This window comes from Leptonychotes weddellii, chromosome 2 (genome assembly GCF_054177405.1).
Source record: "Leptonychotes weddellii isolate Sample4059 chromosome 2, ASM5417740v2, whole genome shotgun sequence".
Taxonomy (NCBI): domain Eukaryota; kingdom Metazoa; phylum Chordata; class Mammalia; order Carnivora; family Phocidae; genus Leptonychotes; species Leptonychotes weddellii.
The window spans coordinates 31899254-31926170 of record NC_138370.1 but is presented as its reverse complement, the minus strand read 5'-3'; the positions used below and the strand labels follow the sequence as shown (position 1 = coordinate 31926170).

General features: G+C 43.0%; 1 protein-coding gene and 1 long non-coding RNA gene across 6 annotated transcripts in view; both read right to left on the bottom strand.

Annotated features, from left to right (window-relative positions):
* Positions 1-21869, bottom strand: part of GPAT4 (glycerol-3-phosphate acyltransferase 4) — a 33531-nt gene extending 11662 nt beyond the window's left edge. For 2 of the 5 annotated variants that reach the window (XM_081809437.1, XM_081809441.1), the window contains exons 1-2: positions 21712-21869; positions 8622-9625 (exon numbers count right to left, since the gene is read on the bottom strand). In XM_081809437.1, the coding sequence (XP_081665563.1) occupies positions 8622-8786 (165 nt within the window). In that variant the 5' untranslated portion in view covers positions 8787-9625; positions 21712-21869. Of the gene's footprint in view, positions 1-8621; positions 9626-10393; positions 10479-10534; positions 10597-21711 lie in introns of all 5 variants that reach the window. The other 3 variants (XM_081809438.1, XM_081809439.1, XM_081809440.1) reach the window with 3 other exon arrangements.
* Positions 21870-24375: 2506 nt separating this feature from the next.
* On the bottom strand, positions 24376-26713 carry LOC145718001 (uncharacterized). The gene is made up of 2 exons (XR_014141523.1): positions 26422-26713; positions 24376-25844 (listed from the first exon to the last, which is right to left on the bottom strand). It is a non-coding gene; the product is annotated as an uncharacterized LOC145718001 (long non-coding RNA).
* Positions 26714-26917: the final 204 nt, after the last annotated feature.

Genomic DNA, 26917 nt, shown 5'->3' with positions numbered 1-26917 from the left:
TCCAGAAGCAACAATTTTAGTTTTTGAGTATTTAAATAACATCCATGTCTAGACTGTCCATCCACCTCTGAGTAGCCTCGTAATAGGAGGACCCCACAACATGATATAGAAGGGCATAGTGTTAAACAAAAACACACAAAAATACCATATGGAAATTTCAAAAAAAAATCTGGGGCGCCTGGGTGGCTCAGATGGTTAGGCGTCTGCCTTTGGCTCAGGTCATGATCCCGGGGTCCTGGGATCGAGCCCCACATCGGGCTCCCTGCTCTGCGGGAGGCCTGCTTCTCCCTCTCCCACTCCCCCTGCTTGTGTTCCCTCTCTCACTGTGTCTCTCTCTGTCAAATAAATAAATAAAATCTTAAAAAAAAAAAAAATTCTAATTGAACACTTATGCTAAGTCCCGTAAGCAACTCATCCCAACACTCTTTTCTATCTACAAAATAGGACTGATGGTACATCAACCTCCTGCTTCATGGGGTTGCTTAGGATCAAATGAGATCATATATGTGACAGAACGTGGGAAACTGCAAAACACCCTAACTGTCCTCACTGTGAGTGAAATAATGACTCTAGAAGAGATCTAGAAAAGAAGCCTCTTCCTAGAGTCTCCCTTCCTTAACACCCATCTAACTACACTGAGCCAGGGTCTCTCCCACTATCCCATAATGAGAGGTGAAAACGAGCTCACTTATCCCTAACTGGAATACGCTATCACTGCATAAAAAGTTATGTCCAGGGGCGCCTGGGTGGCTCAGTCGTTAAGCGTCTGCCTTCGGCTCAGGTCGTGATCCCGGGATCCTGGGATCGAGTTCCGCATCGGGCTCCCTGCTCAGTGGCGAGTCTGCTTCTCCCTCTCTCACTCCCCCCTGCTTGTGTTCCCTCTCTCGCTGTGTCTCTGTCAAATAAATAAATAAAATCTTAAAAAAAAAAAAAAAAGTTATGTCCATGGCAAGTCAAAGAAATAGAATAGATATTTTAAAAGGTGTCTTTTCAAACTTGCTTCCACAGTTACGCAAGGTGAGAGAGAACCCTCAAGTATCAGCAAGACTGCTCTGGACGGTCCAGCAGAGCCAAAAGCAGGACATGAGTTTAATCAGTGATCTGACCTCAACTGGAAATTTCTTCAAACACCACTGTCTAAGAAAAAAAGACAGCTTAGAGTCACCCACTCATAAGAGGTCTAAGGCAAGAAAACCCACAGAGCCCATTTTCTATACTTCGGATATTTAGCACTGATGTTTTTTGGCTCTATGCATGGATGATCTTTTCTAGAAAAAAATGTAAAAGAAATGCCTACAATGGAGGAAGGTAGACTCCACCTGGGAATGCCATCTAGGGAAGAGGGGAAGAGGGGCAAGAGAGCTTATAGCAAGCCTGACATACAAACACAGGCCACTCAACTGGAGTTTGGGGTTTTCCATTCTGGCCAAGACTGCACTGGTACAGCAAGCACAGACAGAATCAGAAGAACGTGGTTCTGTACTGACAATTCTGATACTCAGATGAGGCTGCAATAGGCAGTTAATATATGACATCAAGCCTCTCGAGCACTAGAATTTAAGTCTGTGAGAACTGCTTCACTGCAAAATTCAAGATGGCTGAGGTGTTTTAACTGGAAAGGTATAGGTTAAATGAGACCCTACATCTTCTAGCTCTATCGCAGAGCTGTCATCAACATCGCCTTGCCCTCCTTCTCTGTACATCTAGCTTCGCTTTTTCACACTTCAGGTACATTACAAAATGTTTCTGTGTTTAGGAGAGAACTGTCCAGTCGCAAGGCCGGAGGGACCTGGCTGTTAGCTGGGAAGAGCCTGTTCAGGAGGAGAGCCTGATCAGTGAACCGGATCGCTTTGGCCCTGTGGAGAAGACTGAAGGAAAGGGGCGCTGCACATGAGCAATGTCTCATAACTCCCCAGCTGGCTTCTCTGAGTGGTCACTTTCAGAAGATCCAGAATAAACGGAGAATCCTAGGTTCAGAGTTCATTCCTATAACCCTCCTCTCCTTCCCCTGACATGCGATGCCATTTACCATGCTATTCAGCATCAGATTACTCAATTATTCTCGTCTCAGCTTCTCCCGGATAGAGAAGAGACCAGTTAAGGGCATTAACGATGCTGCACTCTTAGGTAACATTAAACCAAGGCAGACCTTGGCAGGTGAAAGGCAGGCCCAGCTCCTAGAAAGGCAGAGGGTGCAATGTGTACTTTTGCTAGTTATTCATTCTACTGAACACTGCAATTTAGGAATTAATCACAAGTCACATCTAACAGACTTCGCAACCTAATCTCAGCAGAAACTGCCTCCTTTTCAGTCAGCCCTCACCGCACTGTCCCATGAACTAACCATGTATGCCCAAAGAATGAGACCCTTAGAAAATTCAGGCTCTCATCATCTAGTACCTCTATTCCCCTGCACACACTACCTCTTTGAACAACTCTCTTTTCTCTCCCCTGCTTCAGCTGTAACCTCTAAGTAGCTACTAGCAGATCTGCAAATCTTCACTTCACTGAAGTGCCAACCTCACATATCCGAGCGCCTGCTGGTCATCTCCCATGCAAGTCCAACCAGCCCTCACCAGCATGTTGCAAATTAAAGACGGCACACCTCCCAACCCTGAAAGTGCTCCCCTCCCTCTGGCCCTCCTCCTATGGCACTGGTCACCAAGCTTTCAGGCTTCCCATCTGTCACCAAGTCCTCTCGCTCCTCCCCTGAAAGGGGACTCTTTCACAGCTGCCTCCCGTGTGATGTCATTACCTTCGCTCTCTAGCTTATTCTCTTGCCTGTATTAATGCAAAGGCAATTCAACTGCCCTTTCCTCTCTTCAAGCCACCCAGACACATGCTGCCAGTCTGATCATGTCACTTCCTGGCTCAAAAAAACTTCAATGGCTTTTCAATGCCTAAAGAAACATTTGCTTCTATAATTGACCTCACTCCCTCCGCGCACCCAATGTTTTTGCTCCACTAAGCTATGTACGGTCTCTAAACAAGACTGTACTTTCTCATCCGTGCTTCAGAATGCCTTTTCAAGATCCAATTCAAATGCCAACTCTTCTATGAAATGTTACCTACCCATTTCCTGCAGAGTTCATCTTTCCTGGTGTATCTGAATTAGCATCCAATTGTGATTTAGTTATTTATGCATAAACTTGTTTTTCTTACTACACTGTAAATACCTTGAGGAACAGGAGCCAGAACCCACCCATATTCTCACTCCAGCAGAGTCTGATAGAAGGTCTTGCACTTAGTAGGCAGTCACTAAGGGCTGCAATTTAACTCCCAGTATTTCTCTCTATCAAGATCTCCATGTGAAAAGATACAACCTACAACTACTTTCCATCACCTTCCCTGCCAGAGTCATATTCTCACCTTCTTCAGTTCATCCTCTCAGCTCATCAGGGTTCTGTTAAAGTCACCCTTCTCGCTGGAGTAGGGAGGACATGCCTGGTTGACATGACCGCTTTCACTACAAGCACATGAAGCAGGGGTTACGACTTCCACTCTGTAGATGAGGAAGCACATGGCAAAGTCTGATGACTTAGGTCAAGTTTCAGAGCTCATCGAAGAGCCCTGGATTTCAAGCTGAGGGCCACTGACTCAAAAACTCATGTCCATCCCACTACACACTCCCACTGTACAGCCTCTTCAATTTCCTCACAACTACCACTTTCTAGGACTCTCCAGTGGCATGTTTACAATTGTTGTAACATTTACAACAGTCTCTGACCTGACCTGATCAAGCCCTTGCTGCCCATGAAGCAAAATCACCCAGGTCATTTCTTTCCATCTCTCTATTTCCAGGCTTTCTACTTCCTTTTTTCCAAATCATTCTCAACTCAGTGGAAAGCCACTCCCAGGACTTCTACTCCAAATAATACCATCATCACTGTATTGAGGGTAAATCTGAAGCACAAACATTAAGAAAACAAAAACACTTTTAAAGGACACTGTTGCCCTCTGCACATGAATATCTGCTGCAACTCAGCATTGACAGGACCTACACCGAGTCAAGTCTTCCAGGACAGGGAACTGAGAAGACAATGACCCACCCATATTCTCCCCTTGGCAGGGATACTGAGGTTCTTCTATATAGGATGCACTAATTATGGGAAACTAGCTGTTAAGCCAGGGCTTGCTTAGTTCTGCCAAAAGCACAGGTATAGGTACTGCATGGACCAAGAGAATATGCAGTTTTAATCATGTTTATGCAGATTACCTATTAAAAATGGCTGACAAAATCCTGAAAGAAAATATGGATACAAAACTATATATACATGCTATTAACACAACCATAAAATATGAATGCAGTGCCAAAGACTGAAAGGTAATGCACGTACAAAAATGTTAAGGTATTAGAAGCTGTGTAAACATGAATGAATGTTTAAAATTCTTTAATATTATATTATTTCTCTGGTTATCTATTGCTACATAGCAAACCACCCCCTAGCTTAGAGGCTTAAAACACCACCACCATTTATTTCGCTCATGAATCTGCAAGTTGCACGAGGTTTGACATTGGCTGCGTGGCTCAAAGGCTAAGGGCTGGGATCCTCTTCATACTTGCTCACTCCTGTGTGTGGCAGTCAATGCTGGTTGTCAGGGTCTCCCTGGGGTTGTGAGCTGGAATACCTAACACATGGCCTGGGCTTCCTCACAACATGGTGGCTGGGTGCCAGGGGCAAGCATCCCAAGAGTCAGAAGTTATACTGCCATTTCTAACCTAATCTCACCTATTGCACAGTATAATTCATGTCCACTACATTCTTTTTTTTTTTTTAAGATTTTTATTTATTTATTCATGAGAGACAGAGAGAGAGAGAGAAAGAGAGAGAGGCAGAGGCAGAGGGAGAAGCAGGCTCCTCGCTAGCAGGGAACCCGACGCGGGACTCGATCCCAGGACTCTGGGATCATGACCTGAGCCGAAGGCAGACACTTAACCAACTGAGCCACCCAGGCACCCTGTCCACTACATTCTATTTGTTAGAAACAAGTCGTAAAGCAGGTCCCCCTATTCACGAGGATGTCGACCAGACTCTACCTTTTGATAGCAGACCTCAGAATCACTTCGGGAGTTTTAAAAATATACCCATCCAGACCAATTAAGTCGGAATCTCTGGGGAGATTCTAGTGCTCCCAAATAAGTACTTTTATTTATTTATTTATTTATTTTTAAGATTTTATTTACTCATTTGAGAGAGAGCGAGCGAGCACGAGCAGGGTGAAGGGCAGAGGGAGAAGCAGACTCCCCGCTGAGCAGGGAGCCTGATGTGGCACTCGATCCCAGGACTCTGGGATCATGACCTGAGCCGAAGGCAGATGCTTAACTGACTGAGCCACCCAGGTGCCCCCGAATAAGTACTTTTATGAATTCCCCAGGTAATTCAAATGTGTAGTTGGGGGATAGACCCACAGAATTAAGATGATCTCTGAGCTTTCTACAGCTCCAAAATTATACATAGCAGCCTGATTTAGGAAGGATGAAGAGGCTAAAAAAGGTAAAATAAAAGTCTATTAAAAAACACCCACAAGTGGGGCATCTGGGTGGCTCAGCTGGTTGAGCATCTGCTTTCGGCTCAGGTCATAATCCCAGGCTTCTGGGATCGAGTCCTGCATTGGGCTCCTTGCTCAGCGGGGCGCCTGCTTCTCCCTCTGCCTGCCACTCTCCCTGCTTGTGCTCTCTCTCTCTGACCGATAAATAAAATCTTTAAAAAATAAAAAATAAAAGATAAAATAAAATAAAACAAAACCGGGCGCCTGGGTGGCTCAGTTGGTTAAGCGACTGCCTTCGGCTCAGGTCATGATCCTGGAGTCCTGGGATCGAGTCCCGCATCGGGCTCCCTGCTCGGTGGGGAGTCTGCTTCTCCCTCTGACCCTCCCCCCTCTCATGTGCTCTCTCTCATTCTCTCTCTCTCAAATAATCTTTAAAAAAAAAAAAATAAAACCAGTTTGGCCAAATCCAACTTGTGTCTAATATTAATGATGATATATATAGCATTCAGTTCTTACTGTCCATTAAAGGTCAACTCAGAATAGTAATAGAGTCAGAAAAGACCAGACATTCTTGCAGAGCCACCTATAACCTTGCTGGAATGGTATCGGTCCTTTCTAGCCTACCCCTGACTCTAGCTTATAGCCAAGTTGTAATTATCCAGGCAGCTCAACAGGACAGCACCCAGAGTACCCAGAACCCTTTTAGTGCCTGATGTACACATCTCTAGGAAATAAGAAGTGTAAATCCAGTTCTTGAAATCCTAAATCTTGGGGTAAAAAATGGGTACATACATAAATATACACACATATACACACATTATTTCCATAATCACTTCTAAATCACTGTGCCTCAAACTAGTGATTTTCAAGATGTGGTCGGCAAAGAAAGCCTCTGACGGGCCAATATTACCTATCCCACGGATTGGCCCAACAATATATATTTAATGAATTTCAGCTATGTAATTATAATGTACACTGAAAGTCACAAGAATATAATTTAAAAATACAGTCACAATTAGAAGGATTTTAATTGACTATGAACTTTAAAATATTAATTTGGGGGAGATATTCAAAATGGAATAGAGAATATGCATGGATTCTAGGCCTTCTGTGGCCCAAAGCAATTCAAGTTAGAAAACTTTAGTTACTACAGAATAACTCAAAAGGCTGATAACTCTATGATTTCTACGTTTTAAAAATAAGGATTTCCATAGATCTATGAGTTAACCACTTGCTTCTAAACCTGAATGAAAGCTAGCCATCACTCAGTGTTGTCTCCTAAAAGTTTACTAGCTGTTCTACTGACCCTCTAACTGGTTTTCCACAGTGGCAAAAGGGCATGAGTAGTAAGTTATACAGTCCACAGGAATCCTGGGCCCCAGTGAAGATTTTCTTGGACTGAAATTTAAGAAAATTACATTTCCTGATTAATTAAAAGAAATACTACATATAAGCAAAGTAGCTGGTCCAAAGACTGACTGGATTACCACTTCTCAAACTTCAGTGTGCATATGAATCGCCTGGATCTTGCGGCAATGCAGATTCTAATTTAGCAGGTGTGGAGTGGGCCTGAGACTTCCATTTCTAACCAGCTCTTAGGTGACACTCAAGCTGCTGGCATCCATACTATTCCCCGAGTAGGAAGGAACTAGATAACCTCAGAGACCATCCGTAGGGCTCAAAAATCACACTACGGAAAACAGGCACTCAAACACAAACAGGTACACTCTAGCAACACTACTGACAACAGCCACAAGGTGCAAACAGCCCAGCCATGTCCGCCACTGGATGAATGGATAAGCAAATCATGGTACAGACACATAATAGAATACTATCAGCCATTAAAAAAAAGTACTGAAATATGTTATAATGTGGATGAATCTCAAAAATACACTAAATGAAAGAAGGCAGTCATAAGAGAGCACATTTTATATGATTCCACGAATATGGAATATCCAGCATAGGCAAATCCAGAGCTGGAACATAATAAACTCATGGTGGCGGGGTGGGGGGCGGGAATGGAGGGCAATTGCTTCATGAGTGTGGGGTTTCCCTCTGCAGTGATGAAAGCGTTAGGGAACTAGGCAGAGGTGAAGGCTGTACAACACTGTGAATATAATAAATGCCACTCTTAAATGTGACAAAAATCATATTCTTACAGGAATATTAAATACCCAAACCCAATATTCAATAATACACATAAAAAATATTTCCTACCATAAAGTAACATTTCATACAGCTCACTTAATCTTTCAGAGTCTCTATTTTTTCACTGACAAAATGTAGATACCCTGTCCACTGAAGAATTATAAGGAACCAAAGGAAAATGAATGAATTTATTCTGAACCATAAGATACTACATGAATAAGTAACTTTTCAAATTTTTGACTTCTCAAATTATATATGGTCTCAGCTATGAACAAGAATAACTGAAGATTTGGTGACTACTGAACACAGATATTGCTAATAAAGTACCAACTCTCTGGATAGATATTAAAAGTCCTGTGGCAAAAATCAACTTCCAGGAACGGTTCCTTTACACTGTGGCCAGTTTTGTTCAGCGGTATAATTAGCTAAGTTCTGACATATGTTAAGAAATTGATTGTCCTTCTCCTGTCTCTAAGAAAATAAAACAATTCACCAAATGCCCTGCCCTGTTAATTTCTTCTGTCTGAAATGCAAGAATCTATTTAAGATATTTAAGTCTAAACAAGAGAAAAGTCTCTCCCAAACTTATTAGTGAGGGAATATGTGAGCAGCAGCTCCGTGTTTCATTATCTGCTACATAAGCAGAGGCAGAGTCTGGCAGTGATTTTTTCTTAAATTCTAAGCCCCTCTCTTTGAAATTATAAATAGGCAAGGTGTGGAGTTATGGAATAGGTTCCCTTGCTCAGAAGAATCAAGCATACAAGGACCTTAGCTCGAAAAGAAAGTCTGCTAAAGGCTTTCACAAGTACACATTTAGGGAAGTTTTTTTTTTTTTTTTTACTAAAAATGCTACTTCCCATTCTCCCAATTTTCTCCGTATGCAATAGAGAGATAATAATCTGCCAGGTAAGAAAAACTCTTTACTAATAACAGCATTTCCTCCATCCTCCGTGAAGCAACCATTTGTAAACAGCACAACTTACCGCAAAGATTTTTAACAAAGTTTTCATGTAGAGCTTTCGGATGCCAAAGGAGACTCCAAAAATGGCAGGGACTATGATGAAAACAAGAAGGAGGGTGAAGAGGACAGTCAGGGAGATGCCCAGAAGGTTGACAATCAGGCTATCAAAAGGCAGCAACAGGAACATGGTGGAAGATCCAGGCAAGGCCAGTGCCCTCCACCCCAAGAACAAACCACCGTCTTCAGATGGTCCTGTCAGTTAGCACCGGCCTGGGAAAGAAAGCGAGTCCCCAAAGGATAGCAAACCCCGTTCCAAGTTCACATCATTCGACTGCCTGGGGGCAGAAGGACAGTAAAAAGGGCCACAGGGGGCAGCCCAAAAACGCCAGCTCTCCCCAGAACCGATGGACTTTGGAGGTGAATGTGGCGGGACCAATCTTCAGTACAAGCATCCGAATCCAGGCAGAGTTTCTGTGAAAGTGAGTAGTGAGGGAGGGATCTCTGCTCTGTTACCCTTCCGCTCCTTCTAGAAGTTTTACTTTTTCTTTCCTGCTCAAGAGCATTTAGTAGATAAATCTGTTCTGAAGATCTGTCATTGCCAGAAGTACCAAGAAGAGTTCAACTTGGTGCCAGAACAATCCTGATAACTTCTGTGGAGGGGGGGTGACTGCTGGCCTTCACACAGAAGGCTACTGAACTTGAATATGTGGAAATTAAATAACTGTTTTACTTAAAACTCCTTCATAAGCTGAAAACTGTGTTCATTGTAGAGAGTTCACATCTGGCCCCATTTGTCCTCTAGAGAGGTTCCTGGTGCATGCTGCTTCCAGGACCCTCCAACCTGGAGAGCTACAGTCTTTGCCAGCAGGACCCAGGGGCTGGCACAGAATGTCTCATGCTGCCTGCGCTGAGCGTTAACTCCAGACGTGTCTGGCATTGGTTTCCTCTGGACGGTCTTCTCCCTAAGGCCCCCTTCTCAGCGGTGACCTGGGTTCTTGGCAAGAAGTTGCTTACATGCTGCCAAAGCTGGGGGTGGAAACAGAAACACCATCAGTCACACAAATCAAGAGGAGAAACATCAATATGCTTTGGGGGTGAGGGGGGCTGTTTTAGAGTAAGCCTAGAGTCAGTGCCAGCTTCTCGAGTCATCAAGGTCAAAGGGAGCAGGCACAGCGACAGGTGTCTGGCAGACGGAGAGGCGGGAAGCAAACGGAGATGTTTCGTATAGCTTTCGATTCCAACGATATCATCTGTGGCCAAGTTTTTGAAGAGAAAATATATGGATATATGCCACATTTTAGAAGTTTGGACAAAAGATTCATCATATACGGATATATGCCACATTTCATTTATACTACAAAAAGTAGATTTCCCTCCTACTTGTCCCCAGATACCCAGCAGATGCAGCCGTGTTACCAGCTTCATATTCTCCCCAAGGTGTTTGCACTTATGTGAGGAAATCCTAACTTACCTTTACTACTCACCCCCTCACCCTGGCAACAATAATGACGCCATATTCTGCACACTGTTCTTCAACTTGCGTTTTGGCTTTGTGTCTCTAGCTTACCATATCTTGGAAGAGTACTCCATCAGCACATGCACGGCTCCCTCTCTTTATAGGTGCATAGTTTTCAACTTTGAGACTATACCATAGGGGCGCCAGGGTGGCTCAGTCTGAATCGTATTTTCAAATTGGCTTTTTCCAATTAACATAGCCACTCGTGAACTACACTACTTTAAATACCTTACAAAAGTATTTCAATTTTATATTACTTATCTCTAACCACAAGTTACCAATGCAAGTCCTGCACTTGGGAACGTCCTTTCAAATCTCTGGCAAACTCTGTGGCTTCACACCAATCACCTTCTGGCTCCGCTCCTATACATTTATAGAAGGTTGAGAAATTGAACAAATAAGCAGGTTACTACCTTTACCTTAAATTTTGTCCAGTACCTTTTTAGAACTCGTAGAGCCTCTTCACAGGTTCTTTCATAACCTGTCAACAGTATTATTTCTGTTTTACCAATTAGGAAACAAAGGCAGACAGAGACAGATCCAGTTCTTCAGACTCCTAACCCAGTACTGCTCCCATTACATTCCCACGCATTTAGTGATTAAATCAACAGGACATGCTATTCCGTGGCACTGAGTCACAAATACTAGTTCCTATTTTGGATCCTCCAGTTCTTCCATTTTAACACGATCATCATCACTGCTAACGTTTATTGAATACTAACAACACGAAAGACCCTGAGCTCCCATAACAAACATTTTACATATCTGACCCTCACCCAAGTCTCACAAGCCTATGGTGGAGTTCTTACTACCATTGCTATTTGACACAGGATGAAGAAATCGAGGCTTAGAGAATTAAGTAAGTTACCCAGAATGACACAGCTACTAAGTAGCAGAGTAGGTTTGGAGCAGGGGATCTGTCTCACAGCCCAGGCTCTTTAACCACTATGCCCTCCTAACTCCCAAACTACCCTGAAATAAATTAACACTTCCTTCATGCCAGGCCTGCTCTACAGAACTTCTTGCGGTCAGAGAAAAACCACAAGGCCAATCTGGATTCATGTATCAGAATTTGGTGTTCTCAGAATCCAAGGTACAAACCTACCCTTTCATTTTTATAAACTGGCCAAACTGACTCTACATGCCAGATTTCTAACAACATCCCAGCAGAGGCTGAGGAAATTAGAAATATTTCTGAGACTTAATTTGCTGAGTCACTGTATTCTTTAAACCTGTTTAATTCCAGCCTAATTCTAGGGCCACATCTCTGTCCCACTCTTCCGTCCCTGTCCCCCTTGTCCAGCATTCCCGTGGAAAAGAAGCAGCAAAATCCCTCTGTCCCACTAGCCATGGTTACCCTGAGTTCCATGGACTCAAGATGACGGACACTGGGGTCACTGTGACTTCCCATGCCAGAGTTTAGATCTCTTTTCTTCAAATCACAATCAACTGAGAATTCCCAAGGTTATTCTGGGTTCATGTCCCCAAAACATTAAACATATTATTGCTATAAACTAATTTCCTCTCTTAGTTCAGGGGTTGGCGAACCACGGCCCATAGGCCAAATCTGGCTTTGGCCTGTTTTTCTAAGACTCTTAGCTAGGAATGGTTTTTACATCTTTAAAGAATTGTAAAAAACAAAGAATAATTTGTGACAGAGACCACGGCCAGCAAAGCCTAAAATACTTACTATCTGACCCTACAGTTTGCCAACCCATGATCCAGCCACTCTTTCTCCCCCCAGAGGCACTGAACTCCCCTCTAGGGTCCTGCCCCACCCCTTGAGTTCATGTTCATGAGTGCCAGACTCCAGAACAGAGAGAACAGTAACCTAGCCAAACACGTTATCTGGCCAATGCTAAACAATCCTCACATAAATTCTTAGAAGTAAAGAGAAAAAGCAAGCCAACTGCAGTTATCAGACAGAGTTCCAAACATCTTGCTGGATTAGTGGAGTGGCCATTAAAGCCAGAAGACTGGTGTCTTAGGCGTCCTTAACACAAACTTTGATCTCTGGAAATATCAGAAAATTAGTCACAGCAGAGCTCTACCACACCACAATTTCCAGATAACTGCTCATTTAGGAGAGGGTATCACTTTGCTTCCAGTAAATATAACCATGACTCCATAAGCATGAGGTAGTATTTGCTCATTCTCTTAATTTCCACAGCTTTCAGCCAAACTTACGGAGAGTTATTTGGACCAAAGTTCCCCTAACAGCCCAAAGGGTCCAGAGAAAAATCTAAGAACCAAGTAGTTCTCAGCCTTTTAGAAGGGAATGTGACAGAGCCCATCACTAAGCTAACTAAACTCTTCAACCCACTGAATGGCACACCTGGGCCTTTAAGCCCCCAAACGACCCAATTTCCAGTGCTCCTCAGTTCTCAGAGTGACGAGTTCATTCATTCAACAAATATTCACTGGGCACATACTATGTGCCACACATTATGTCAGGCGGTATTTAGTAGTGAACAAATATGCCTAGAGACAAGCATTAAGCAAATAAGCATACACACAAAATCATAATTTTACACTCTGATGATTGTTAGCAAGAAAAAGAGGATCCTGGAAGAAAAAATAACAGAGGGAACTCCATTTAAATCAGTTCTGACCCAATCACAAGACAGGGACTATTATGATTCTAACTGCAGAGTCAAATACAGTTGACCCTTGAACAGCAGTACAGGTTTAATTGTGCAGGTCCACTTATATATGGATTTTTTTGATAACCACAGTACCATAAATGTATTTTCTCTTCCTTATGATTTTTTAAAAATTTTATTTATTTTGAGGCAGAGTCCGTGCACGCACGCACGCGCAAACGAGGGAGCAGAGGGGCAGAGGGGGAAGGAGAGGGAAAGGGAGAGAATCTCAAACAGACTCCATGCTCAGGGCAGAGTCCAATGCAGGGCTCGATCTCACAACCCTGAGATCACGACCTGAGCTGAAACTAAGACTCAGACACTTAACCAACCAAATGAGCCACCCAGGCATCCCTCGTTATGATTTCCTTAGTAACATTTTCTTTTCCTAGCTTACTTTTTTATAAGAACTCAGCATATGACACATACACACAAAATACGTGTTAACCTAATTGACTGTATCGGTAAGACTTCTGGTCAACAGTAGGCGATTAGTTAAGTTTTAGGAAGGTTAAAAGTTACATGCAGATTTTAGACTGTACAGGGAATCGGAGTCTTTAAAGCCTATGTTGTTCAAGGGCCAATTGCATTTCTTTTCAGCTAGCTCTCTGTGACACGTCCTACTTCAGGAGACCATGACTACCAGAATATGTCTAGAGAGAGGTCACATACCAACTCAAAGAAAGTATACCATTTCATTAAACATAAATGCTTAGGCAACAAAGGGATAATGCATTTTTTAAGCACACCAAGCACAATGTCTGTCACATATTAGATTTCAATAAATGGTATGTACCATCATTCCATTGGGATCAGAAGAAACCCAGGGTATTGTCTTCAGTTTTTTTCTTTAAAGATTTATTTATCGATTTTAGAGAGAGCACGCGCGTGCGCAAAGGAGAGCGAGAGCACATCCATGAGTGGGGGGGCAGGGCAGAGGGAGAGAGAGAGAACCCCAGACTCCCTGCTGAGCCCAGAGTCTAACATGGGGCTCGATCCCAGGACCCTGAGATCATGACCTGAGCCAAAAATCAAGAGTCGGCCACTCAACTGACTGAGCCACCCAGGGGCCCCTGTCTTCAGTTCTAAATACCAAACTTTAAGAGAGCTAGATAGAGAGGAAAGCATTTCAAAGTATGTCACAAAACCCACAGGCCAAAAAATACTACATGCCTAACAAGCACTAGGTGCTCAGTAAAAAGGTTAGTTGTAAAGCACATAAATGTTAATTAAAACTAGTGAGATGGCAAAAAAAATTATTTTATAAACCACCATACTGGTGACAATGAGAAAATATTCTCAAATACTGCTGGCTAGAGTATAAAAATGGTACAACCTCTTTAGAGAACAACTCAGTAAAGGCTATCAGAATTTTACTTTTTTAAGATTTTATTTATTTAGGGGCGCCTGGGTGGCTCAGTTGGTTGGGCGACTGCCTTCGGCTCAGGTCATGATCCTGGAGTCCCGGGATCGAGTCCCGCATCGGGCTCCCTGTTCGGCGGGGAGTCTGCTTCTCCCTCTGACCCTCCTCCCTCTCATGCTCTCTGTCTCTCATTCTGTCTCAAATAAATAAATAAAATCTCTAAAAAAAAAAAAAATATTTTATTTATTTATTTGACAGCAAGAGAGGGAACACAAACAGGGGGAGTGGGAGAGGGAGAAGCAGGCTTCCTGCTGAGCAGGGAGCCTGATGCAGGTGATCGATCCCAGGACCCTGGGATCATGACCTGAGCCGAAGGCAGATGCTTAACTGACCAAGCCACCCAGGCGCCCCGGCCATCAGAATTTTAAATGCACAAAACCTTAGCTCCAGCAATCCTACCTCTAAAAATGTATCCTAAAGATAAACTAGAGGGGTGCTTGGGTGGCCTAGTCAGTTGACCATCTGACTCTTGATTTCGGCTCAGGTCATGATCTCAGGGTCCTGAGATTGAGCCCCCCGTCAGGCTCCACGATGGGCGTGTAGCCTGCTTAAGATTCTCTCTCTCCTTCTCTCTCTGCCCCGTCCTGCTTGCACACACTCTAAAAAAACAAAAAACAAACAAGCAAAAAACAGGTAAATTAGAACAGTAGTTTTCAACCAGGGGCCATTTGCCCCCCAACCTCTCCCCTCTCCCCCCAACACTCCCCCTACCATTTGGTAATGTTTGTAGACCTTGTTAGCTGTCAGGACTCGGGATGGGGAGCTACTGGCAACGAGTACAAAGACGACAGGGATACTGCTAAACATCCTGTAATATGCAGGTCACCTCTTACGGCAAAGAATTATCCAGCCCTAAATGACAATGGTGCTGAGGCTGAGAAACCCTGTACTGATGCATATACAAGACGATGTACGTGCAGGGTTACTGACTGCAGCACTGTTTTGTAATATCCAAAGAAACATCAACGTCCACAATTAACAGAAGATACAATGGAATGCTATTCATCTGTTAAATGAAAAAAGACATTTACTTGTGCACTGATAAAGAAACAATCTACCAGTTAGATGCAGAACAATGTCCACAGTAAATACCAATTGAGAGGGAAGAAAAGGAAAAATCTATAGTTTATATGTATTTGCAAAGATACAGATCTCTGGAAAGATACAAGAATGGCTACAGCTGCTGCCTCTAGGAGTGTGAGGGTGAGGTCACTATCTTTTTTGCTACCTTTAAAATTTTATTTACCATTTTGAATAGGTAATAGTGCTGGGGGGAACTGAATGTCAAGTGTATTAGAGTAGTGGAGTATAAGAAATTTGCTTGAATGGAATGCTGGTGCTTAGGAGAAAGTATACAGTGTTTCCAAGGAAACAGGTTAGCACTCAGAGCTACTAGGTTGAAGTGAACCTGAAGTGCTAAAAAATCAAGACTATACATAGAGCTGACATCAATCCTAGATAAAATAAATGGTTCAAGACAAAGTCAAGATAGAGTAAGCTAAAGGATAACTCAACTCACCAGAAAGACGACAGTAACAGGGTCAGTTTTGGGGTCCTGATCTTAGCTAAGGTCACCCTGACCTTACGTACCTTTCCCCTTGCCTACAAAGGACTAACTTGAGTTGGAACTGGGTAGTAAGAAACCTGGTACCAAGTTCCCCCAGAGCAAAATGAAGTCTTCGAAGCTGGAAAAGAAAAAAAGGACAAAGGACACAGGATATTTTGATATTGAGGGGCAATCAGCCTAAGAAAGGACAATTTAACTTTCTGGGGTTTTTAAGACCCAAGAAGTTTCATTACCCAACCTGAATGCTGCTCTGTGAGCTCCATCTCAGAGATGGTGTTTTTACATTTGAGTACTGTATATGTAATTGCATATTACATATACAGTATGTATATGTAAACTGTATACAGTTTCTGGCCTTTTTTTTTTTAATCTTTTTTTGTCTGGCTTATTTCACTCAGCATAATTATTCTGAGAGTCATTCATATTGCAGCACATGTCACGAGTTCATTCCTTTTTACTGCTGAGCTGTAGCCCAAGGTATGGATATACCACATTCGCTTATGCATTCACCTACCGATGAACAACTGGATTGTTCCAGTTTGGGCCTGTTACAAATAAAGCTGCTATCTACAAGTCTTGATATGGACATACATTTTAATTTCTCTTAGGTAAATACCTAGGAGTGGAATGACGGAGTCTAAAGCAGGTGTATGTTTACCTGCCAAACTGTTTTTTTTTTTTTTAAAAAAGATTTTATTTATCTGTCAGAGAAAGAGCACAAGCAGGGGAATGGCAGGCAGAGGGAGAAGCAGGCTGCCCACCAAACAAGGAGCTCAATGCGGGACTCGATCCCAGGACCCTGGGATCATGAACTGAGCCAAAGGCAGACGCTTAACTGACCGAGCCCCCCAGGCATCCCGCCAAACTGCTTTCTAAACTGGTTGTACCATCATTTTGCATCCTCACCAGCAGTGTATGAAAGTTCCATTTGCTCTACAACCTTACCGCCACTTGATGGGATCAGTCTTTTTTTTTTTTTTTTTTTAAGATTTTATTTATTTATTTGACTGATAGAGATACAGTGAGAGAGGGAACACAAGCAGGGGAGGTGGGAGAGGGAGAAGCAGGCTTCCCGCGGAGCAGGGAGCCCAATGCAGGGCTCGATCCCAGGACCCTGGGATCATGACCTGAGCCAAAGGCAGGCGCCCTAGGATCAGTCTTTTTAATTTTAGACACACTAATCGATGTGAAGTGGTATCTCATAGTTTTGACTTGCATTTCCCCAATGACCAATGATATTGAGCATCTTGTTTGCTTATTCACCATCCATCTATCTTCTTTGGTGAAGTGTTCAAATCCTTACCTATTTTTTATTAGGTTATTTTATTACTTAGTTTTTTTACTGGCTATTTTTTTAAAAAAATCAAGCTTTTTCCCCCCAATGACTAAATAGTGTTAAAATGAGAAAGCATTATTACTGGACTACACACTTAAAAATGGTCAAGATGGTTAAAAAAAAAAGAGAGAGAAAAGATTGATCCCACAGACCAAAAGAGAGAGAGAGCATTTCATCACAAAGGTACAAAATTTGTGAACCATCAGACTTCTTTGTTCAACTTGCTACAAACTTGAAACAATCGTAATTATGCAAAGAAAAATCACTAAGACATGAAACAAAAAAACCAATGAATACAACCACAAACTATTTTAACCTCAGAATTATTACTAAGAGCCTAAAATGCTCCTTTATCTTTATGCTCAGCTGAGTGATTCTGTTGTCCAACACAGCAGCCACTAACCACATATAACTCTTGAGCACTTGAAATGTGGGTAGTCCAAATTGAAATATGCTGTAATGTAAATAAGATACACACTGGATTCGAATGTTCTCTGAAAAACTGAATGTAATCATTAATAATCTGCATATTGATTACATGTTGAAGTGATATTCTGGATAATTTGGATTAAATAAAATACATGATTAAAATTATTTTCATGTGTTTCTTTGTACTTTTTAAAAAGTGGCTCTTACACGGGATGCCTGGGTGGCTCAGCTGGTTAAGTGTCTGCCTTCGGCTCAGGTCATGATCCCAGAGTCCTGGGATCAAGTTCTGCATCAGGCTCCTTGCTCAGTGGGAAGCCTGCTTCTTTCTCTGCCTGCCACTCCCCCTGCTTGTGCTCTCTTTGACAAATAAATACTTCGTGGAAAAAAAAAATTAAAAAAAATAAAAGTGGCTATTACAAAATGTAAAATCATATATATGGTGTGTATTGTATTTCTATTGGACAGCACTGATCAAAAACGTTTATTTTTTATTTATTTTATTTAAGTAGGCTCCACACCCAGCGTGGAGCCCAACACAGGGCTCGAATTCACGATCCTGAGATCAAGACCTGTGCTGAGATCAAGAGCCGGATGCTTAACTGACTGAGCCACCCAGGCGCCCCTGATCAAAAACTTTTAAAGCAGACCCTGAAAATAAAATATGTGTAACTGGTAAAGAAAAAAACATATACATAAATATTTTTTCCCTCCCCATTCCTCTGCTGTGTGAAGAAAATGATACCGTAGAGGAGCTTAGAATTGGAACTCAGGAGTCTCCTTAGCTAAGAGTTCAGGCACAGCTTTGTTACTATCTGGTCTGTAAGTCCTTCAGCTTCCCTGGATTTCAATTTCCTCATCAGTTTTTTGGTATTTTAATTCAAAAGGTCAACAAAAATTTATTATGCTCCTACTTTTTATAAAGCATTATTCTAATATTGCAGATCTTGGGCTTATAGTTTAAAAGGAGGTGCAATGCAAACACAAGGCAAACTAAAAGAGTGCCCAAAGAAAGGAGACAAGGCCCTGTGACTGGGTGGCAGGTGCACGGGTATGCATGTTTTACAGGACAGAGAGTACCTTTAAAGGAGTTAGGAAAAACTGCAAACTTTATAACATTCCTATTAACTCCAAAATTCAGTGCTTTTAAAAAGCATTCATCATGCTATCCTAAGTATTTTGTAGTTTAGTGACACATGGAATTGATGATATTTGGTCAAGTCCTCCCCTGAGCATAATGATACAGAAAGACGTAAATGCCACTCCATAATGAGGTTCTACTTTACTTGAAAAAACAATTTTGTAGTACAGTTCAACCATAATCAAATAATCTCAGCTTCTAGCTCCAGAAAGCAAGAGATTTTTAATAAAAGGTAACATTTTGTGATGTGTATACAGATAAGTGGTTTATTCTTCAGCAGAAACCAGTTACCAGGCTAGACTCCTAGCTAAGCACTGTACTCTTTCCGATACCACAAACACAAAAAAAACCCATACAAGGGGTGGGTGACTCAGTCAGTTAAGTGCTGACTCTTGATTTCGGCTCAGGTCATGATCTCAGGGTCCTGAGTGTAAGGCTCTGCACTTGGTATGGAGCCTGCTTAAGATTCTCTCTCCCTCTTCTCCCTCCCTCTACTAACAAAACAAAACAAAAACAAAAAACCCACAAAACCCACACAAAATATAAAGTTCTCCCTGCACCCATGTCTGTAGGGTAATGATTTACCAAGACACCCCGATGCTGTTATCTCAGCAGTTATTTCCATAAGCTGGATGCATGTGACGACCACTGTATTTAAGGCACAAGCTGATAAAAGTCCATCCTGAAAATAATTTATAAACAACTATGTTACGTCATATAAACCAAACTTAAAAGCAAACTCGATGAACTCTATATACAAAGATTCCTTTGCTCACAGCATTCCTTGGAGGTACAATATCCCCTCCAATTTTAAGGCTGAAGACTGAGGTACAAGTACTGAATTTACCTGTCTTTCCTGAGATAAGGAAACTTAACAGCACAAAATGTGCTAAGAAATACATACTACAGTTTTGTAAAAAACAAAAAAAGAAAAGAAGACAAACACCTAATCCATGTTACACCCAGCCTAGGATTTTTATCTGTTAATCGCAAGAAAGGATGTTCTATGGAAGGGTACTATCGTTCTCTCTGCTATCAAGAGCAAAACTTCAGGAGTGCATGCCAAATCATCCCAGTTTCCCTTAGTTACTCTTTCTTAAATAGCTGTGAATGTTATCTACATCTGTTAAAGTTTGTAATTATTCTCAGTCTGGTATTCCCCTTCTAAGGTCACAAGTTTCCCATGTTTACTAAAAGCTGTGATTAGAATTTCTCATTTGTCCCATATCTGGCTTAAGAAATATTTTAAGACATATCCCCTAGTTTTATTATTCCAGAATTTGATGGGAAAGTTCCTGTTAACCCATCCAAACCTTTCATTGTAAAAGTCTTCATTATAGCCCTCCCACACACTTCCCTTTCCTTAAAGAAACAACTTAAAGGTAGTACTATGGTACAGGAGAAAAAAGACTGAATGTGGAGTTGGGAGAGGTTTCCAGCCTCTTTGGACTCTTATTCCCGGTTGATCTGGACAAATCTCTGAACATCTATGGACCCTGAGGGTGCATTAAAAATGAAAAAGTTAGGGGCGCCTGGGTGGCTCAGTCATTAAGTGTCTGCTTTCGGCTCAGGTCATGATCCCAGGGTCCTGCTCCCTGCTCCGCGGGAAGCCTGCTTCTCCCTCTCCCACTCCCCCTGCTTGTGTTCCCTCTGTCGCTGTCTGTCAAAAAAAAAAGTTAGAAAGATGACCTGGAAGTTCTCATCCACATCTGAAGACTTGTTTCAACCTGTCCTCCAGCACTTTGATCATTTTAGGTGTCCTTTTCTGGCCCTTCTCCAATGCTATTACGTATTTCTTAGTTGAACAACTTCCAATAGTAGACTATGTCCCAAAAAAGTACATTATGATTTTACACAACAGTACGATTTTTATTTTGAATCTCAAGCTGCTTTTGATATCAAGGATTTATCCCAGAGCTTAGGGAAGGGGGACATGGATGGGACAGGCTTAACCTGAAGATCAGTTGTTGAGGCTGGATGATGGATACATGCTGGCTCACTATTTTATCTATTTTTCTATGTCTGAAAGTCTCTATAATACAAAGTTGGTAAAAAAACAAACAAAAGAACACTATCAAAGTGAGAAGACAATACCAGACTGGCATTATTACAGGACTCATTTCTACAGTCTCTGGCATACGGATAACTGCTTTCACACCATTTCCCTTGGGTTGAGAGAGAATCTACAGGAGATGAAACTAAGCAGAGGCACTCAAAGTTCAGTCAAAATTAAGGAAAATGAACCAGAAAGGAAATGCTGTCAAGAAGGTTATCACTGAGAAGATCCATGGCACTGAGGGCATGAGCAGTGAGAGGCACTTATATCTAGTATAGTATGGAACTTACTTCCACAGAGTAATACCATATGTTTCAAACAGTATGTTTTCTCTAACTTTGAAACTGCAAAAGTTAAAACCCTACGTGAAACGAAGTGAGTAAATAAACAAGACCCTCTGGTAGGAGGATGCCTTGCAGGGCGTGAAATCAAAACGGAAAGATAAGGGATTTCGGGGGTTAAGAAATTCTAAAGAAAGAAAAATGGGTTCCTCTGGAGAACAAGCGAGAAAATCTACATCCCAGCGAAGCCAAAGGGCATAAGAAAAGAAATTACAGGAGAAGGCGCCTCCTCGTGATCTCTAATACCCCCTCAGCCCTCCCGAGCTCCACTCCTCCACGCTCGGGGAGGACGGGCTGCGGAGCACCTGGGATGCGGGGGAAGCCCGGAGAGCCCATCCGGAGGGGGACCGGACCGAGCAGGGAGTGGCGGGAGCCGCCCGACACCGGCCTCCAGGGCGCTGCGGCGGGACCCGAGGGCGGCGCAGCGAGCTCGCCCGGGGAGGGGCGCGGACTGTTCCACTGCGGCCGAGGGGGCGGAACGTTCCGACGGGCCGAGAAACCCCAGGAAGCGGCAATGGTGTCTCCTGACGCCGCAGCGGCGTAGGGACGGGGTTCCCAGACCGCAGGCCGCTCGCGGGGTGCCTGGTCCCGAACCCCCGGGCCCGCTGCCGGCTCCCCTGGGGCCAGTGACCTTCAGAACCGGCGGGAACTCGGTCATACTCACCGACCGCGAGCCTCCGGAGCTGCCAATCTCTCCGTGGACGATCCCTCCCGCCCTTGGCCGCCGCCGCTGGCCGAAGCGTGCGTAAAGACGTGCGCGCGCCCGCCCTTTGTCTACGCCGCTTTGACGTGACCCCTCGCGTCCCATCCCCACCCCTCCCGCCGTTTAATCTCTCGCCCGGCACCCGCGCGCCGGGCGCGCGCCGGGCGGGGACCCCGAGGGGCGGGGCGCCGCGTCACCTGCCCGCGGTCGGGAGCGCCTGGGACGGACCGAGGCGCCCCCTGGCGAGCGAGGAGCCGTTACCGCGGGCTGGCGGAGCGCTACGGAGGCTGATGCTGTGCTTCGAGGGCCCTGGTCCCCTGCCCCTCACCGCGGCGCGCGTCCCTCGGGATTCCTGCTCCAATAAGGGGAGCGCTTCCGAAAGAGGGGTCTCCACGTTTCTGAGCTGTGCCCGGGCCCGAATACTGGTTACTTCCCCCAAGGTGCTCTCGTGTAGGTTCTAGAGAGGGTGAAATCTGTCCTGATCAGCGAGAAAGGCTTGAGTCACAAAATTATCTTGTCGTCTTGGGGCTGTTGTGAGTATGCGGTGAGATAGGGTTCTGTATGTAAAGAACCTAGCTCAAGGCCTGGCACGCTCAAGAAACAGCTGCCATTACATCACCATCACTGCCACCACCATCACCATCACCATCATCGAAACCATCGTCATCATCCCTGAGTGTCATTTGTCTTACTAATGAAGCCGCGGAGTGCAAGGGGTTTGTGTGGACAATCTCCTTGTTCCCTCACAGCTGGAACTTTGCAACGTCCACCTCAACTCGGAACGGATCTCTCTGCTTAAGTCTAGCTGGTGCCTGCTGGAGTTGGCCTGTGTATTTCTCACCAGCACTTCAGACTTCAAATGCCTAACCCAAGGACCCAAGTTTATCATCTTCTCTCAAATGGATTCTCCTTAGGAAGAAAAATAGCCCTTCTCCTTGTTCTTAGAAGACATTTTTACCTCCAATACCAAGCCCCCCCTCCCCCAGTTTATTCTGTGTACTAGTGTCGGATTGCCATTCCTTGCTAAATAACTTGATAATAAATCTTCAGGGTAAAGTCCACATTCTTAAGCCTCAAAATCTGACGATAAGAATGACGGCTCTACTCCAAAACACTGGACCACTCATTTCCACTCATCACCACACCTGTTTGGGATTTATCACATATTTTAAACTCAATCATTTATCTATTCATTTAACAAATCTTCACCGAGTCCTTCCCATGTGGCCAGTTTTTGCCATTGTCCCAATGGCAATACAAAGTTGAATAATTCATGGCCTTGGAAAATCTTCAACTAGATTAAATTCCATAAAGGAAACTGGACATCATACATTTTTGTGTCCTCCTCAGTGCTAGGGCTAGAATTTTAAAGTGGTCACTACCATCTTAAATGCTTTTTGGATTCTGATATCTGGTCTCCTTTCCTGCCTCCAGAACCAGTCAAAACTTAGAAGTAGTCTGTGCTCTGCTTTTGTGTATTTGTGTTTATGTTTTCTTACAATTCCCACCATTTATTACTGTTCTTTCTATATGATAATTTTGAAATTAAAAAATGTTTCACACATTTTAGAGACTCAACACAAATGACATTGATTGATTCTTTGCCCAGCCAAGTAGTAGACTCAGTTGTTGGGTATCAACACACACACACACACACACACACACACATTCCTTGACACATTCTCTAAACTTCTTTAGTGCAGGAAGGCAATCCCAAACTTCCTTTTGAAGAGGGAGCCAAAAAGAACTGGGTTAATATGGTTCCCTCAGGTTCCAGAATTTTGTTTTCAAAGGTCAATGATATAGGCAAATCTCTGTCATACCCATTTCTAGGCAGAGGAATACAAATGAGAGAGATAAGATGAGCAAATAATGCTTGAAAAGTTGGACACAAAGTAGGTTTATCTATAGAGAAGGCCCACTGCCTATAGCATGACTAGGCTTACATCCAACACTAAATTCCTTGTCACTCCGAATTTGGACTGTCTTTAGATTATTGTTGAGGTATTTCCCCATTTTAGAATGAAAATACTCTTAATACAAAAACTACGTGAGTAATCTTAAAAACCTGATGGATAGTCCATTAAGAAAGGGGGATCTTGGGGCACCTGGGTGGCTTAGTTGGTTAAATGTCCGGCTCTTGATTTGGGCTCAGGTCATGATCTCAGGGTCATGAGATGGAGCCCCGCCTGGGGTCTGCTATCAGCAGGAGTCTGCTTGAAATTTTCTCTCTCCCTCAGCCTCTCCCCTCCCCCAATCCGGGCACACACATTCTGTCTCTCTCAAATGAATAAATAAATCTTTAAAAATATATAAATAAAAAAATTTAAAAGGGGGATCACAGTGTTAACAACCCCCATGTCATTCTGACTTTGAGCTAATTTCCCAAAATGTGCCTCTATAATCATTGTGTTTGCTGTGTGTATGGCAAATGGGAAGATATTCCTTTTAAAGATGCTCTTTCCCCCAGTAGAATATTCCCATAAGTGTGCTGCATAACTTCTTTCCCTTCCACAGATACCTTTTCATGCATAAAGCCTTTGACATTAAGAGGTGAACCCAACTATTTACTAAACAACTAGCAATACCAATGCTCATTTCCAAGCACCAAGAGAAAAAGACAAATTAAGCAAAAGGTGTATTCTTTTTATTTATTTAATTTTATTTTTTAAAGATTTTATTTATTTATTTGAGAGAGAGGGAGCACAAGCAGGGTGAGGGGCAGAGGGAGAGGGAGAAGCAGGCTCCCCGCTGAGCAGGGAGCCCAGGACCCTGGGATCATGACCTGAGCCGAAGGCAGATGCCTGACAGCTACCCAGGCGCCCCGAGGTGTGTTCTTTATAAAAACATTTTTAATTGTGGCAAAATACACATAAAATTTACCATCTTAACCATTTCTAAGTGTACAGTTCAGTGGTGTTAAGTATATTCACATTATTGTGCAATCAGTCTTTACAAATTTTTCGTCTTGAAAAACCAAAACGTATACCCATTAAACAAAAACTCCCCATTCCTTCTCCCCCCAGCCTAGGCAACCACCATTCTACTTCTGTTTCTGAGTTTAATTACTCATACTTCATACTGATATCTAAGTGAAATCCTATAATATTTGTCTTTTCGGGACTGGCATATTTCACTGAGTCTAATGCCTTCCAGGTTCAAGGTGTCAGAATTTCCTTCCTTTTGAAGGCTGAATAATGTTGTTTTGTAGGTACATGCCACATTTACTTTACCCACTCATCCACTGATGGGCATTTGAGTTTCTTCCCCCTTTTGGCTGTTATGAATAATGCTGCTGTGAAAATGAACGTACAAACATCTGAGATGCTGCCTTCGGTACATTTGGATCTATTCCCCAAAGTGGGATTGCCGGATCATGTTGTAATTCTGTTTTTAATTTTGGGGGGAACCACCATTTGTGATGCTGGTGTTTGATATAGGAGTCTAAAGTTGGGAGGAGAGATCCAGTGATTTAAATCTGAGAGTCATCAGAATATGGCTGATACACACGTTGGATCAGATCAATACAAGAACACTCTGACTTAAGAAGTAGAGACTTTGTAGTTAAGAGCAAAATGAAGAAGACAAGTTTTTCAGTCTGCACCCACACTGTGGTCCTCAACTTGAAAATTCACAGACCCAACTTTTTCAGTTCACAGCAAGATGATCTGTTTCTGGGGACTGATTTATAGTAATCAAATCTGCAGGAGACACTGATAAAGGGGACTTATTTATTAAATTAGGTGGATCATTAAAAATGCAAAATTAACTGGAATAATAGAATCCATAGGTCAGTTCATACCCTTATAGCAGTGTCTACTTGGGAAACCAAATCAGCATCAATAGGTTGATGATAAAGTTTAAAAAAAAAAGAGAAAAGGAAATGTATGTCTCTAAAGGCTCTGGCAATTTGGTATACCTTGTGCTTATATGGGGCTCTAGCTGCTAAACAGCCAAAAACACTTGGCTGAACAGAACGTCTTCTTGGATGAATATGGCCATACCCTCCTCTTTGCCCAGCTCTCCGTTTTCCAAAATTCACTCCTGCCGGCCATTATCACCTCCATTAAAACAATGGCTGACTTCCTGGGATCCTCAGGGGAACAAAAGAGAAGTTTCCAATTAGTGGAACAATAATTCAAAAGTCTTGTGGAAATCACATACATAAATAAGGCCATTTAAACTAACTGAAATGTAATTTCTGGCAAACATCTACTCATCTTTTAGGCACTCACTTTGGGGGTCAGCTCCAAGAAGACATTTTCTCTGATTTCTTCCTAGGTGCTCATTCTCTGTGTGTGTGTGTGTGTTTTCTTCTTCTTTTTTTCCTTTTTTTTTTTTTCCCCTCCATGTGTTTCTCACACTGCCTGGTGCCTCTAGAATTATTTTTATCAATCATCTGTATGTATGGCTCCCTTCAATGGACTGTGAGTTTTGTTTTATTCATCTTTCTAGCCCCAATACTTAATATGATGTCTGGCACAGTGTAGTTGCTCAGTAAATGTTTGTTGAATGACTCAAAACTACACGATGACTACCAGAAACTTGACAAAGTATGCATGTATTTAATAAAATCATGAATGAACTAGTACTTAATGCATGAAATTTGGTAGACAATACAGGGTGTGTTTGGGAAAGACAGTAAAAGGGGTCACTGAATGGAAAAATTACCTGCATAGGAAAGGTTGTCATAAATTAAACCAGTTTATCTTAGTCTGGACGTTTGAGAGGTCAAGAGTCTGGGCCACTTTTGTTTTTCTGAGATTATCAGTATAAAAAAGAAAAAAAAAGAATTACAGGATTACATAACTGTGGCATATAGTACATGTGTGTATTTCCAAAAGTCACAATTAAACACTGTTATGCTGTTTATAAGATAAGGCTTTATAAAAATATCAAATATTAATTCAATAGTTTTCTGAAATCTCATTGATGAGCTTCTAAGAAAATACAGTTGAGGTCAGGGCCTTCTGGAAAGCCAGAGTGCGCACCCGCACGGTGCCTCGCAGGCAGCCCCCCGGCCCCGCGCTCTGCTCTCGGCACACGCTCCGGTTCTGCTGGCGCCTCCGGAAACCCCGAGTCCGGCCCAGGGGCCGAGAGGCCCGGGGCGCAGAGGGTTGGGGGGGATGCGGGGCGCGGGAAGCTGGACAGGTGACACGAGCCCTCC